The 14,462-nt window shown below is 43.0% G+C and overlaps 1 protein-coding gene across 17 annotated transcripts in view; it reads left to right on the forward strand.

Moving 5' to 3' along the window:
• The window catches only part of EYA1 (EYA transcriptional coactivator and phosphatase 1), a 334,821-nt gene that overhangs the window by 304,130 nt on the left and 16,229 nt on the right, over positions 1-14,462 (forward strand). For all 17 annotated transcript variants that reach the window (XM_066378892.1, XM_066378893.1, XM_066378895.1 and 14 more), the window contains 5 exons: positions 5,087-5,145; positions 5,256-5,416; positions 6,412-6,526; positions 6,638-6,759; positions 11,486-11,586. In XM_066378892.1, the coding sequence (XP_066234989.1) occupies positions 5,087-5,145; positions 5,256-5,416; positions 6,412-6,526; positions 6,638-6,759; positions 11,486-11,586 (558 nt within the window). The remainder of the gene's footprint in view (positions 1-5,086; positions 5,146-5,255; positions 5,417-6,411; positions 6,527-6,637; positions 6,760-11,485; positions 11,587-14,462) is intronic.

The following is a 14,462-nucleotide window of genomic DNA, read 5'->3' on the forward strand; positions in this document are numbered from 1 at the left end:
CCCCAGTGAGGGCCACCCCCCACCAACCTCCCCCACTCCACCTCCCTATTCCACCCCACCTCCCCTATCCCACCCCACCTACCCCATTCCACCCCACCTCCCCTACCCCACCCCGCCTCCCCTACCCCACCCCGCCTCCCCTACCCCACCCCGCCTCCCCCATCCCACCCCGCCTCCCCCATCCCACCCCGCCTCCCCCATCCCACCCCGCCTCCCCCATCCCACCCCGCCTCCCCCATCCCACCCCGCCTCCCCCATCCCACCCCACCTCCCTTATCCCACCCCACCTCCCCCATTCCACCCCACCTCCTCTATTCCACCCCACCTCCCCCATTCTATCCCACCTCCCCCATCCCACCCCACCTCCCCCATTCACCCCACCTCCCCCATTCCACCCCACCTCCTCTATTCCACCCCACCTCCTCTATTCCACCCCACCTCCCCCATCCCACCCCGCCTCCCCCATCCCACCCCACCTCCCTCATCCCACCCCGCCTCCCCCATTCCACCCCACCTCCCTTATCCCACCCCACCTCCCCCATTCCACCCCACCTCCTCTATTCCACCCCACCTCCTCTATTCCACCCCACCTCCCCCATCCCACCCCACCTCCCCCATTCACCCCACCTCCCTTATCCCACCCCACCTCCCCCATTCCACCCCACCTCCTCTATTCCACCCCACCTCCCCCATCCCACCCCACCTCCCCCATTCACCCCACCTCCCCCATTCCACCCCACCTCCTCTATTCCACCCCACCTCCCCATTCCACCCCACCTCCTCTATTCCACCCCACCTCCCCATTCCACCCCACCTCCTCTATTCCACCTCACCACCATAAAAGTAGGTCCAGCATTGACAGTCAAAGCTATATTTTGGTGCTATCACCACAGCTTTGGTGATTATAAGTCATCTCTAGCTGTCCACCGCTTATCTCTTTATTCGATTGCTTTCATCACAAAAGCAACAAGGATAACAGTGAGCCTTGCTGTCCCTCCCTGGTCTAGCAAAATAGAATTTCAGTTTTTCAGACCATCTTGGACTAACAGATTTCAGCCATTCAGAGGGATGATCTTTTGGGTTCCAGGGAGGGCCTGCGTCGTTACCACAACTGTAATTTACCACCTGTGTTCTGTCCTGTCTGCTAAACTGTAAATGCCCTGAGGGCAGGGACTTGATGAAACTTCCAAAGCAGCTCCTTGCTGTTACCTGCCAGGCTGCTTAACTCTGCCCCCCCCCCCCCCCACTGTCCTCTCTCCTTTTTCCTCCTGCCCCAGCCTCCAGCACAAAAGGCTTCCCTGCCTCGGGGCCTTTGTACTTTCTCTTTCCTTGGCCTGCAGGAGCTCCTTGCCCAGACACTACACAGCACTGAGTATTTCTCTTGCCTGCTGTATTTTTCCCCATTAGCATGTAGCACTATATGACATGTAATTTTGCATATTTTCTTGTTTGGAGTGTCTGTCCCATTAAAATGTTAATTCCAAAATGGGAAGGACCTGTTAGATGGTGGTGTCCTTAGCATCTAGAACCACATCTAGAACACAGTAGCCCCTTAATAAATAATAGAATACATTAATAAGTGACAACCTTTCTCAGCTAAAGGACACAATTAGCCAGCTGGGATGGGTGGTGTGTGCAGGAGTCCAGGGAATTGCTACTTCTGGCAAGAGTGAGGCCCCAAGCCGGACACCTAAACAAGTTAGGGGTTCCTTGGGCATTTCAAGCCTCAACAGGACAGATGAATGCAGACAGTGTGCTAACTGGCCCCCTGGGAAGGTGGGTGCATCCTAAGACTTGGGGTCAGCGATGACTTGAGATCATGAAATTTTGGGAAGTTTATTTCAAAAGTACATTTTCAGCACATTCAGTCGTTTTGGAATCAAACCTTATTTTCCCATGGAATTCTATATGTTCTGCACTTTATGGATTAAGCACCAAAGGAGAGTTTTAGGGATATATTTTGGCACCTGAAAACATGGGAAGCTTCCATTCTTCTGTGACTGCAGGTTCCCGCGGGGGCTTTAAACCTCGTTGTTGTTTCAGTGAGTCAAGCCCCCTCTGCTCTCCGCCCTCAGTTATCTGATTTTTGGATTTAAAAGAAATTTGGAACTAAAAAACAACCAAGTCCAGAAAGCAAAAATGAAAACCTAAAATGGGGCTGCAAGAAGACAGAAACCAAGATGCCTTCTGCAGAGTGGGAGGCCGGGAGCCTCCTCCCCGCCGAGGACGCAGAGCTCCAGCTGTCAGGGTGCAGGGACCTGCGGTTTCTCACTTGAGGATGGATCCACCCGGCACAGTTCACACGAACTATTTCAGTGTCTTAACATTCTCCTTTTTTTTTTTTTTTTTTTTTTTTGAGGGATTCAAGTTTTTAGTGGGTAAGCACCAAGATAGTGATATTACAGTTTCTCATTAAAAATTTCTAAAAACCACACACACACAGAGCTTACTTCTCAAAACATGTAGACTTATATAGGTAATGAATCTGTGGTATACACGTTCTCATTTCAAAATTTGTGCAATATGGGCATCTTTCTGAGTGAAATGAGCAAGAATTTCAGACACACATGTAACATAGATGTTTTAATGTTTTTTAATTCCTTCGGTGCTAATTAGGCCCTTTAAAAATTCTCTTGTTTTTCACATCTATTGTCACTAAAAGCATCCTACAAAAATTCTCCTGTTAAGGAGGCGGCTTTATTACCTTGTTGCCACCACATCACGCTGTGCTTTTAATCAAATCCCTGGGAAGTGAGTCTGGTATCTGCAGGTAAAAAGCTTAAAGCCATTGACACTTAATTAAGGGCTGACCAAGATACTGAACAATACTTCAAATGAGGCCTCAGCCTGGGGACAAAACGTCTCTAATCCAGCCAGCAGGAGAAAACAAACACAGGATGTGAGAGCACAATGGGAACAATCGAGTCATTAACAGTCGTTATTAGATAAGTGGCTTCTCCGTTAGAAACGGGGATTTGCGAGGGCAGTCGTTTAGGAAAAGCCTCTTAACACCCTGCTTTTCCAAAGAATTCTCCCGCCTCCACTCAACCTAGTAACTGGAGGTCAACTTGGGTTTCTTGAAATAAATTCTTTTTTAACATATCTTTCCCTCAACTTCCTCCTGCTCTGTTCTTTCTCCCGAGAGAAAAATCACGATGGCTTTTTGGTTTTGTTTGTTTTGGGGAGGCTTTTGGAGGTAACGTTTATTTTTTTGCCCTCTAACCGAGCACCCTAAAACGGTCATTTACCAACAACATTAAAATTGTGTATTTCTGGTTAGATAAATGGCAGAAATTTCTACTCCTGATTTAGAAACCCTTCAAAGCCAGAATAAGTACATGTAGAAAAAAAAACACACAACTAGCATTCATCTTCCGAAAGACGATGAAATGTACTCTGAGAAATTCCCAAACATGTTTCCCGAGAATGACCTGTTCTTCCAATGTGAAATTCACAGTCCACATGTGAGGCCTCCTGGACTTGCTTTTCCTTTTTTCTTATCTGAGGTTATAGACCTCGGGAGAGCAGGGGAGGGTTACAAGGTCAAAGTCTTTTCCTCCCTAGAACTTGCTGCTTGCTGGGAGCGGGTTGCCTGGAAAATAGAGGCTTTAGAGAAGAGGTTGGGGTCAGGGTTTTAATTCTGTTAAGCCACAGCTGGTTTTAGTTTCTTTCCACTTCTATCTTATGCTCCCTTCCTCACAAACCCATGGAGAGCAAAGAATTTGTTCAGAAGGAACCAGCACCATAAAAATACACCTCTGTCACTGTGGTGCTTGGCGAATGTTATCTTTGTTGGAAATTGAATGTTAAGCACTATGGGCATGGGCTAGGTTTTATAAAATGAATTGTATAGGAAATACAACTGCTTTAATCAGACAACCCTTTTAAAAATATAGGTAGGACGCATGCCTGGAAATTTCTTTTAATAATATTTTTGAATAAAAGTTTTAGGGGAAATAAGTATAATAAAGGCTTCAGGGGTGTTTGGAGCCTGACAGCAGAGGGAAGAATCAGGACTGAAATATGAAAACATGACAAGTGTGTGTTACTTGTTTCTGGACTGGAGACCTTGTCTGTTTGCAAAGTATTTTGCTTCTATTTGTTCAACAAATGTTTGTTGGATTCTCCTCTCTGCTGAGTTGTGTGATATTGCTTCTTGCCACATCTGTGCATGCTAGGGGCTGAGCACCCGGTGGGAAGATACAGGGTGCTCATATGCAAACAGGTGCGTGAACATGAACTTGGTCCAGCACTACTTGAGCCCATGATGATGGCCTCTTCTTTTAAACAGTTGACACATGGTTTGGGATTTAAAAATTAGATCTGTTCAAATAACATCATTCTATAATAAACTCATAAACCCAATGCACAAAGAGAATATGTAGCATTAAAAAAATAAAACAAAATAAATAAAATAACACTGCGCGGTTTAATTGCTTTTATTTAGGATGAGAAGTCTCCCGTGCTTTTTTCCTTCTATGCGTGCGCGCGCGCGCGCACACACACACACACACACACACACACACACACACACACAAAGAAAGAATAAAACATCTCTCAAATCAATGGCAAACCAGTAACAGATTTTTTTGTCTGGGCTCCTCAGCACACTGGCCTCAGGCTGTGTTGGTGTGTGGCTCGACAGCAATCAGAGGTCATAATTTCATTGGCAGTTAGCATCAGGTTTAATTTTTCTAGCATGTTACATTTACCGAAATGTCTGGTTTCAGTTATGTGTAGGCATTGACTGAATCGGCTTTGAGCAGCATGATGTCTTCAGGTACCTGAGGTTTATGGAACACATATGCTAATTGTTTTCAATCACTTTCCTTTCTAAAAACAAAAATCTGCTTTCTGAAGCTGAATAACAGTAGTCCTTAATGACTCGCTTCTTCCGTGGCACAGGGACCTGAAGTAGGTAAAAATGTCAATTTAACAAGACTGCCACCTACTGATTGGAATAGCTGGGAAACAATCCAATTAAAGTTGTGGGGGGTTTTAAATAGCTGTCTGTGTGTTTTTTTGTTTTTTTTAAAAAATAAATGCTTTTTGAAAAATGACATGTAGCATTTTAATTGCATTTTAGGAATGTGACCAAGTTCATATAGATGATGTCTCTTCAGATGATAACGGTCAAGACCTCAGGTAAGCACGTAGAAATGTGAAGTGATGGACTCCATATTATAGTTGAATTGATCATCTAATTAAGATGAACTTTCTCTGGTTAACTTTGGGCTTTTCTTGCGTCTAAATAGCACCTATAACTTTGGAACAGATGGCTTTCCTGCTGCAGCCACCAGCGCTAATCTGTGCCTGGCCACGGGTGTGCGCGGCGGCGTGGACTGGATGAGAAAGCTGGCATTCCGCTACCGACGAGTAAAAGAGATCTACAACACCTACAAAAACAATGTTGGAGGCAAGTGACTGTCACCAGTGTCCTCCTGGGTTAGTTAAGATGGTCTAGATAAAATTCTAAAATTACCACACAATTTTGTGTTTTTGTTGTTGTTGTTTTGATAACTTTTTTTTAGAGCAGTTTTGTCTGACCAGTTATTGTGCCTCTGTGGTTTAGTAACAAGAATCTTAGACTAGAGCCAGCTGCCCTGGCAAGTCTAGCCTCGTCTAGTCCTGGCTGCATAACTTAACACTAGGCATGTGGCCTGGAGTAAGTTTCTTGACCTCTCTGACATTCAGTTGTCCTTCCAATGCAGGAGATTAACAGTCCTTGTCCAAATTGACTTGGGTTGAAGCTCCTTCTGCCAAGTAGATGCGTCTATTAGTTTGTATCTTTTCACTATGGTTCAGAATGGTTTTAGCATAAAGGGGAATATATTGGTTTAGTGAAGAAAATTTAGGTGTGGTGGTGGTTTCCATTACGGCCAAAACCCAGGTGCTTGGATGATGCCATCCGGAATCTCTTGCCCAGTTTTTCCTTTAGGAGTCAGTCTGGGTTTGTCCTTCCCGAAAGGTGGCAAAGGTGATCTCTGGTACATCCAGGTTTATGTTCAACCAGTTCAGTGCCTCCATTGGGTGGAAAAATATATTTCCCAATGGATTCAGCAAAAGTTCCAAGACTGACTTTTACTGGCCAAGCCACGGTCATGCTCCTACTCTGGGAATCAGATGGCAGGGCTCTGTCCAAACCACCTGGGCTGAGGAATGGGGGCAAGTAGACTCCCCAAAAAGAAGGGATGGTTTCTACAACCAGAAAAAGAGATACTAAGAAAGCAGACTCCATAGATATTTCCTACAGTACCAAACACTTGTCAAATGGATGCTAATATGTGAAAAATTACAGGGCATCCCACAAAACTTGAGGATGGTGGTAGTAGCAGCATTAAGTGTTCATTATTTATAAAGTTTAATAGACATGTTGGTAAATAAGTAGTTCATGTGCTTCCACACCCACAGGTCTGCTTGGTCCAGCCAAGAGGGAAGCCTGGCTGCAGCTGAGGGCCGAGATCGAGGCCCTGACGGACTCCTGGCTGACGCTGGCCCTGAAGGCACTCACGCTCATTCACTCACGGTAAGCTCACCCCACGTCACTTTGCTGCTTTGCTGGGAGTTGAGCTGTGCTCATGCTTGTTCATTTGGGAGATTTCTTTTTCAAGTCTTTTATTTTTTCTTGTTCTCATAGGACAAACTGTGTGAATATTTTAGTAACAACGACTCAGCTTATCCCAGCATTGGCGAAAGTCCTGCTATACGGATTAGGAATTGTATTTCCAATAGAAAATATTTACAGCGCAACTAAAATAGGTGAGCTGCTTTTGTTTCGTTTTACAGTGGTCTCATCTCCTTCAGGCTGGTAATAAAACGAAAGGCATGAAAGGAGACATTTTTCCAGAATACCAGATGCCAAACAACTAGAAGAATAATTTAACCAATTGTGTTGTCAAAATTGGTTTGAGACATGAAGAGAAATACAAATCATAACCCATGTAGTTTTTTACTCAGAAAAACTTCACTTTCCTGGCAAACATTCAGACGTCCACATTTTAGCTACAGTCGACTTACCGTAGGTTCTGGGTTATCTTATTTTTCTTTGGACAGTGTCAACAAAAATATCTTATAAGCTAAAACAAATGGTAGTATAGATATACGCAGGATATACAACAATTTTATTTAAATTATTGCTGGAACTATTTTTTGCCTCATTTAATTCAACATGTGTAAACCATTGCATTTACATTTTTATCATAGGGATACAAAATAAAATCAAGTTCTTGTAAAAAGGAAGAATCGTTGGAGAAAAAAGACTAATTGAAACTTAGACTACAAACCAAGACAGAATAAAAGTGTATCCTGATTTATCAATGTCACCCCATTAAAATTAATTAAAAAAATAATGTAAAGAACATTAAATAAATAAATAAATAAAATTTTAAAAAGTGAGATAGAAAGAAGACATGGCTCTTGTACTTAGAAAATCACTAGCAGGGAAAGCAGATAGCTAAATAACTATAATGTGATCAAGAAATATTTAATGGCCATTTTTCAAGTATTTGGTAAAGGCCCAGAACCGTACTAAACATTTTACATATTAAAATCAGTCTTCCCAACTTTTGCATTTTACAAATGAGGAAACTAAACCTTGGAGACTTAAGTAAATTGTTCAAGTTAATAGCTAGTAAAGATGAGGGGCAAACTAGATCTCTGACTCCAAGGTGCAGACATCTTTCCACGCTAGGAGCTGCCTACCACTAAGTGCTTAACTGTGTACCTCACTGAGGAAACATTCGCTTCCCACCCAGGAGGAGGCAGAGGGCAAGTGTCAATGAAGGCTAAAGGGAAGAAATGATATCTGAGCTGGGTATAGAAGGGTAAACATGAGTTTACTAGGCAGATGGGCTTGTGAGAGCAAAGGGACAGAGGAATTAAAGCTTGTTCCCTTCTGAGGGACTTGTGAGTGGTACTGGGTAACTAGTGTGCAGCATTCATGGAGAGCTGACCTGGAAAGGTAGACTTGGGTCTGTTCATAAGTGGCCTTATGTGTCACCCTAATGAGATGAATGTTGTTTTAGTAAGTCGTGGAGAAGGGGGAGAAGTATCCTGGTAGGTAAAAAAAAAGGTTGTTTTTGGTTGTTCAGCTCTAAAGAAAAAGGGGCAAAAATCATATCCCTGTATGTCTAACTCTCCATCTGACTATACTTTTATATTTCTCCTTCAAATCATTTACTAAATTATGGCTAAAAATTTTCTTGTATAGTTATTTGTTCATAGTCTGACTTCCTCACCAGATTGTTGAATCTGTCTTGCCTCATCATTGTAGTTCTAGTGCCCAGCATATAGTAGGTGCTCACTAAGTGTTTGTTAAATAAAATGTATAAATAAATGGTTGTTTATTCTGAAGAAGGCTGACAGAGATTTCTTTTAGGCAACTGATTCAGAAATGACACTATTGACTAAGGTGGGGAAGTCAGGTTTGATTGGAAACAGAGGGTTTGATCTCATCCATGTCGAGTCTGAAGAGCCTTTGTGATGTGCAGATAGCTCTGTGAAGTTAGAAATAATTGGAGTTGGAGGATGACCGATGCCTACTGAAAAGGGCCAAGAACAGAATGCTGGAAAATTCTTATAAAAAAGAAAGGAATACACCAAATAGAATAGAATTCCTAGTAGCCCAAGAAAACTGAATTTTTATATGTTCTCATGTTCCATAAGAATAGCCATCAGTTTACATTAAGTCAGGTGTTGATCCTCTCTATGTCAATATGTCAATAAGGAGGAGTCATCTTGTGTTTTGTAAACAGGTCCAAGGTAAAGGTTTTTCAGCACATGAAAGTCAAAACAAATTCCCAAGAAGCACATAGGACAGGAGGGGTATTGCCTTACTTCCCAGAAAGAAAGAACAAGTAGTGTATTACATGTCAGGTATGATGAACTTTAATGTCAAATAATTTGAAAATGTTATTATAGGAAATTATAGGCCCTGGCCGGTTGGCTCAGCGGTAGAGCGTCGGCCTGGCGTGCGGGGGACCCGGGTTCGATTCCCGGCCAGGGCACACAGGAGAAGCGCCCATTTGCTTCTCCATCCCCCCTCCTTCCTCTCTGTCTCTCTCTTCCCCTCCCGCAGCCGAGGCTCCATTGGAGCAAAGATGGCCCGGGCGCTGGGGATGGCTCCTTGGCCTATGCCCCAGGCACTGGAGTGGCTCTGGTTGCGGCATAGCGACGCCCCGGAGGGGCAGAGCATCGCCCCTTGGTGGGCAGAGCGTTGCCCCTGGTGGGCGTGCCGGGTGGATCCCGGTCGGGCACATGCGGGAGTCTGTCTGACTGTCTCTCCCTGTTTCCAGCTTCAGAAAAATACAAAAAAAAAAAGAAATTATAATAACCAAGTATTTTTTAAATGGGCATTTTGTTTTACAATATTGGACTTTATTTTTTTCAGTACAGAATAAAAATTAGAATTAAAAAATATGGGGTAGTAGAATTATCTCTAAACCCAAGTGGTAGGGTCACTTTTCTATATATATATATTTTTTTTCTATTTTTTATTTTTCTGAAGTGAGAAGTGGGGAGGCAGAGAGACAGACTCCCGCATGCACCTGACCGGGATACACCCAGCAAGCCCACTAGGGGGCAGTGCTCTGCCCATCTGAGGTGTTGCTCTGTTGCAACTGGAGCCATTCTAGCACCTGAGGTGCAGGCCATGGAGCCATCCTCAGTGCCTGGGCCAACTTTGTTTCAGTGGAGCTTTGGCTGTGGGAGGGGGGGGAGAGAGAGAGTAAAGAAAGGGGGAGGGGTAGAGAAGCAGATGGGCACTTCTCCTGTGTGCCCTGGCCAAGAATTGAACCCAGGACTTTCACACACCAGGCTGATGCTCTACCACTGAGCCAACTGCTTAGGGCTATCATGTTTTTAATACGAAAAGTAGAGATTGAAACTCCTATAGTTCTAATTTTGCCCTAAAATTAGATATAATATGGGGATTGATGCAGAAAACCTAGTTCTCTTTTAGGCCAACAGGCAAAGTCCTAAGAGGAGATGACTGATGCCTCATGTGTCAGAGCTGTGATGTTCTTTCAGACAGAATGCATTGATCAAAATGAAAACTTCAGACCAGATTTCAAATTAACTGCTAATGGTCAGCTTCAGTTTTGTAAATATTTAAAATGCAAAATGTCTACGTGACCCAAAATTCACAATGAAGCCTGCAGAAGATAGCATGTAGGTGAAAATGTTTTTGTTCACTACAGCTTTACCTTCAAAAAAACATTGTATTTACCTCTTCATTTTCCAAGAAAAGCACATTTTACAAAAGACCCATCAACATTTCCCTCTAAGGAGGAAAAGATAGTGTCATGGCATCCAATTTGTGAGCTGAATATTTTTGCAGAGAAAACCGTGGTTAGTATTTGTTTCTGAAAAAGCGATTTCACATTTCACAGCTTAGTGAGCAACTACAGAAGCATTGAAATGACGTCCTTTGAATAAGGCTGGCCCTATTTTGTTCTGTCAGATGCAAACTAGAGATGTTAGTGCAAAATACAAATATAAAGCAGACATTTGTTTAAGCAAACAAGCAATTTGTTCACCTGTATATCTGATCCTTATTTGAAGAGACGCAGGCCCCACTCAGCCATTCCCATTTGAAAACTATAAACCGTCCCATTGTCCATTAAAATGACCCCATTGGCAGCCCAGGACTTAGAGCACCAGCTTCTCTGAGAAGCAACAATGGCTGCATTAAGAGCAGGGTGTGCTGACAGCAGGGCCACCACGGGAGCCCAGACCGAGTCTTGACATGGGAAAGATAATAGGTAGATAAAGATATTCTGTTACCTGCTTCTCCTCTAGGAAAGGGCTTTATGGAACATTGGATGTCTGGACAAGGCAAGCATGATATCTGGGAAGTGCCCCAAATCACCTGACATTTATTTCAGAAACAGATTTACGAGAATATTTTAGGCAAACATGTTAGGTTTTAGAGGTCTTTCATTCAAACAGAATCTCAACCTGAACTTGATGGGGTGAGCTCATTCCAGTGTTTGATTTCTTTCTTTTTTTTTCTTTTTTTATTCATTCTTCTCAATAGCCTTTGGATCAGACATAATTTTCAGAGTTTGATAGATCATGAGACATTTTTAAAAATCAAGTTAAAATTTGCAGCCAGAATCACAAGCCTTTTGTTTAGTGTCAGCTTGCAGGGGGAAAAGTATTACTACTGCAAAACAATAACTTTCCTCTCAGATGCTGTATGTGATTGACTAGATCCTGCTTTGCCATAAATGAGTCCTTGGAAAAGAGTACTAAGCTGGTCAGTTTCAAGAGATGGGACACCACATGGGTAATGAACTTACGGTTTTTGGTTTACTGCACTGTTCCACGTGCTACCCAAATGGCGCGTACAGGCTCTCCTCTGGTTTGCGTGTGTAGGTGAGAGTTTAATCAGAAGCTCGAAGGAAGCATTTTTTAAAAAGTTCAAGCACTATGGCACTGAGTTACCCCAACTTTACATGTGGTATGCTTTATTCTTGTTCATTAGGAAAGGAAAGCTGTTTTGAGAGGATAATTCAAAGATTTGGAAGAAAAGTGGTGTATGTTGTCATAGGCGATGGGGTGGAGGAGGAACAAGGAGCAAAAAAGGTGAGTGCTCCCAGATGGCACATCTTCTGCCATTTAATTTTTCCTAGTCCTCAACATGCTTATCACTGGGTCATTCACACAAGTAAGTTCTTTCTCGGGAACTGCTTCTGAGTGTGTTCAGAACCATAAAGCACTGAAAAGGGGTACTGAAGAATTAAAAACAAAAGTGTTCTTTTTCTTTTTTGAAGAGGGACACACACAAGATTGAGGGTCATGGATGGCAGGTCTTAGCAGGTCATCTCTGGTTTGCTGTTAGGGAGCAGGAAAGAGGCCAGCAGCGGTGGCCAGCATCAGGAACACAGCAAACGGGTGCACTGTGCTCAGGCCAGTGCGCCCCCTCTCTGCACCCACGGCAGGCATGGCAAGGTGATTAAAACGTGGTGGCAACCTGAGAACTGCCCAAACATCCCTGCAGAAAGGCTCTGCCAGGTGGCCAGCGCTGGCTTGCCCTAGAACAGAGGCCTTCTTATCATGAAGTCGCCACCTTGCCTCTCTTGAGACGTGGGGGAAGGGAGCGTCATTCCCAGGCTGCCCATCATACTTTTGATCCTTCTGCATCTCTTCAAGTGTAATTCTGTCGTTTCCCTTAACAAAAGCTTTTGCATTGGTGTACTTTGTGGAGGAGGGGAGTGGCCTGGCCCTCAGTAACAACCTGCCTTTCCGGTCTTGCTCATGGCTGCTCCCAACCTTGATGTCACATGGGTTTGCTTGCCTGCCTTTGGCCACATCCAGCTCTTCCTCCCTGCTCTTGTTGCCTCTGCTTGGAATGTTCTTTACCCCAATGCCTTACTTTCATTATCTTACTTATTTTTCAAGATCCAGCTGATGTAGCACCATTTCTGTTTCCCTTGTTTGTAAGAGCTCAGTTAAAGAGGCACTCATTTATATAATAATTTAATTGGAGAAGTTGTAAATAGCTTGGACTCTTAAGCCAGAGAGCATGGGTTTGAGTTGTAGCTCTGCAGCTTACCAGTTCTGTGACTTTGAACAAGTGATTTAACTTTTTCTCTTTCCTTGTCTATAAGTGGGGAGGAGAATAGCACCTACCTCATTGGGCTATTTTAAGATTTAGACTTTGTTCAGGTATGTGAAATCCATAAAACAGAGCCTGATATATATAAAGTGTAAACGGTAGACATTTTCATTATTTGCACATGTGCCTGTCTCAGCAGTCAAGTGTGAGCTGTGGAGCAGTAGGGGTGGTATTTTGCTTGGTTTGTTGTTTGAGACTATCTTCAAAATATTTTACAACTCCCTAAATCTTGGCACAGGTGTACCCTGTGTATATTTCTTAAATTGAAGAATATTAACTATTTTATGAGATTAACCAAGAGAACAATTTTCCCTTCCCGCCCCTTCCCCTCACACTGACTCACAGAAATCATCAAGGATGTAACAATTGAGTTCTTCTGGAATATTCTAGTATATCCAAGAAATGGCACAGAAAGTCACCGGAATATAGATGCAGCATTAAGCATGACATGTGGCAAGCCTTCTGATCGAGTCTGAAGATGACTTAATTCGCCTTCAGTGCCTCTGAATTCCCATCAAAGCATAGAAACTGACCCTGACTCTTTAAGTAATAGATTATTTCACTGAGACCCACAGATACACAATGTACTCAGGATTATATGCTCCCAAATGTTACCGTTTCTGGTGGGAACCCACACACTTCACATCTAGCTCAGCTTGATGCTAAGCAGCATTTGTCATTTAAACACTGGTTCTTACATTCCAACTTTACCAATGGCCACCCACCATTGTCATTAGGTATATCTGTTAGCTCTTTGGGCTGAAATGAAAATTTTCTCCAACTAAATTTAGAATACCCAAAACACAACGCTGGAGAGTTAGAGTGTTTGGTGGGAATCCAGACTCAAGTTCTATCCCAGGAAAGCCTCTGGAATCTCCATGCCTCTCCTGGACAGGACTTCTCAGTGGCTAGAGGGTGGGACATGGGTAGATTTGCATCTGAGCAGTGGTATAGAATAAAGAGCAGCATTTCATGCCATGTGGCCCCCGCCAAAGGGGAGAATCTGCTTTCCAGCCTGGTCTTTCTCCCTCTATATTTACCCAGAAGTTTTCAGGACAAAGTTGCTAAATGTGGCTTTTTAGCTTGTGGTAGAAGGAAGGATGCTTGTGAATGTGTTCATTTAAGATGCAAGGAACACAAGTGAAATACTTGGGCCTTTGAAAGTTTCTGTGGGTGAGTCCCTTTGTAAACCTTTCTGAGCAGTCCGTTTCTCAACTTGGCGTGGGTGAGCACAACATGCCAAGTAAGGGAATTCTTGGTTTGATGTTAGAATGAAATGTAGTAATAGGACTAAGACTATTTGCTCTCTTTAAGGAACAGTTAAAATTGTTTCTACTGTGTATCTGTTTGTTATTATTTATATTTGGGACACACACTCATCTGTCCCCAAAAGAATAAGATAGCTGCCTGCAAAAAACATCCTCTTTGAATTTCTTTTACTTGAGTAGTCCAAGGTTCAATTTTCTGTTTTGGTTCCATGGGATGAGTGTATGTGATTAGTCCAATGCTATCTGTGACAGACAAACTCCTTGTTCCTTGAAACCTACCAGTGTAGAAACTCTGACAAAATTTTGACCAGGAGTTAAAAGATTGTTAATGTATGGATGAAAAGTATACAGATTCTTCAGAAAAGTCATATTCCTAATAATCCTGGATAAGATTCAGACATCATCAATCTATCATCCAGAGTGACAAGGTGATCATTTCTTTCTTATATTCTGTCCAGCTTTTTTAGGTTAACTAGTATTTACATTTAAATTTTGTATACAAGAGACAAAAACCTAATAATTCACAAGAGATAATAATTTACCTGTAAAGTGAAGTTCTGCACAGAAATAGAGAA

This window comes from Saccopteryx leptura, chromosome 3, assembly GCF_036850995.1.
Source record: "Saccopteryx leptura isolate mSacLep1 chromosome 3, mSacLep1_pri_phased_curated, whole genome shotgun sequence".
In the NCBI taxonomy this organism is placed as follows: Eukaryota; Metazoa; Chordata; class Mammalia; order Chiroptera; family Emballonuridae; genus Saccopteryx; species Saccopteryx leptura.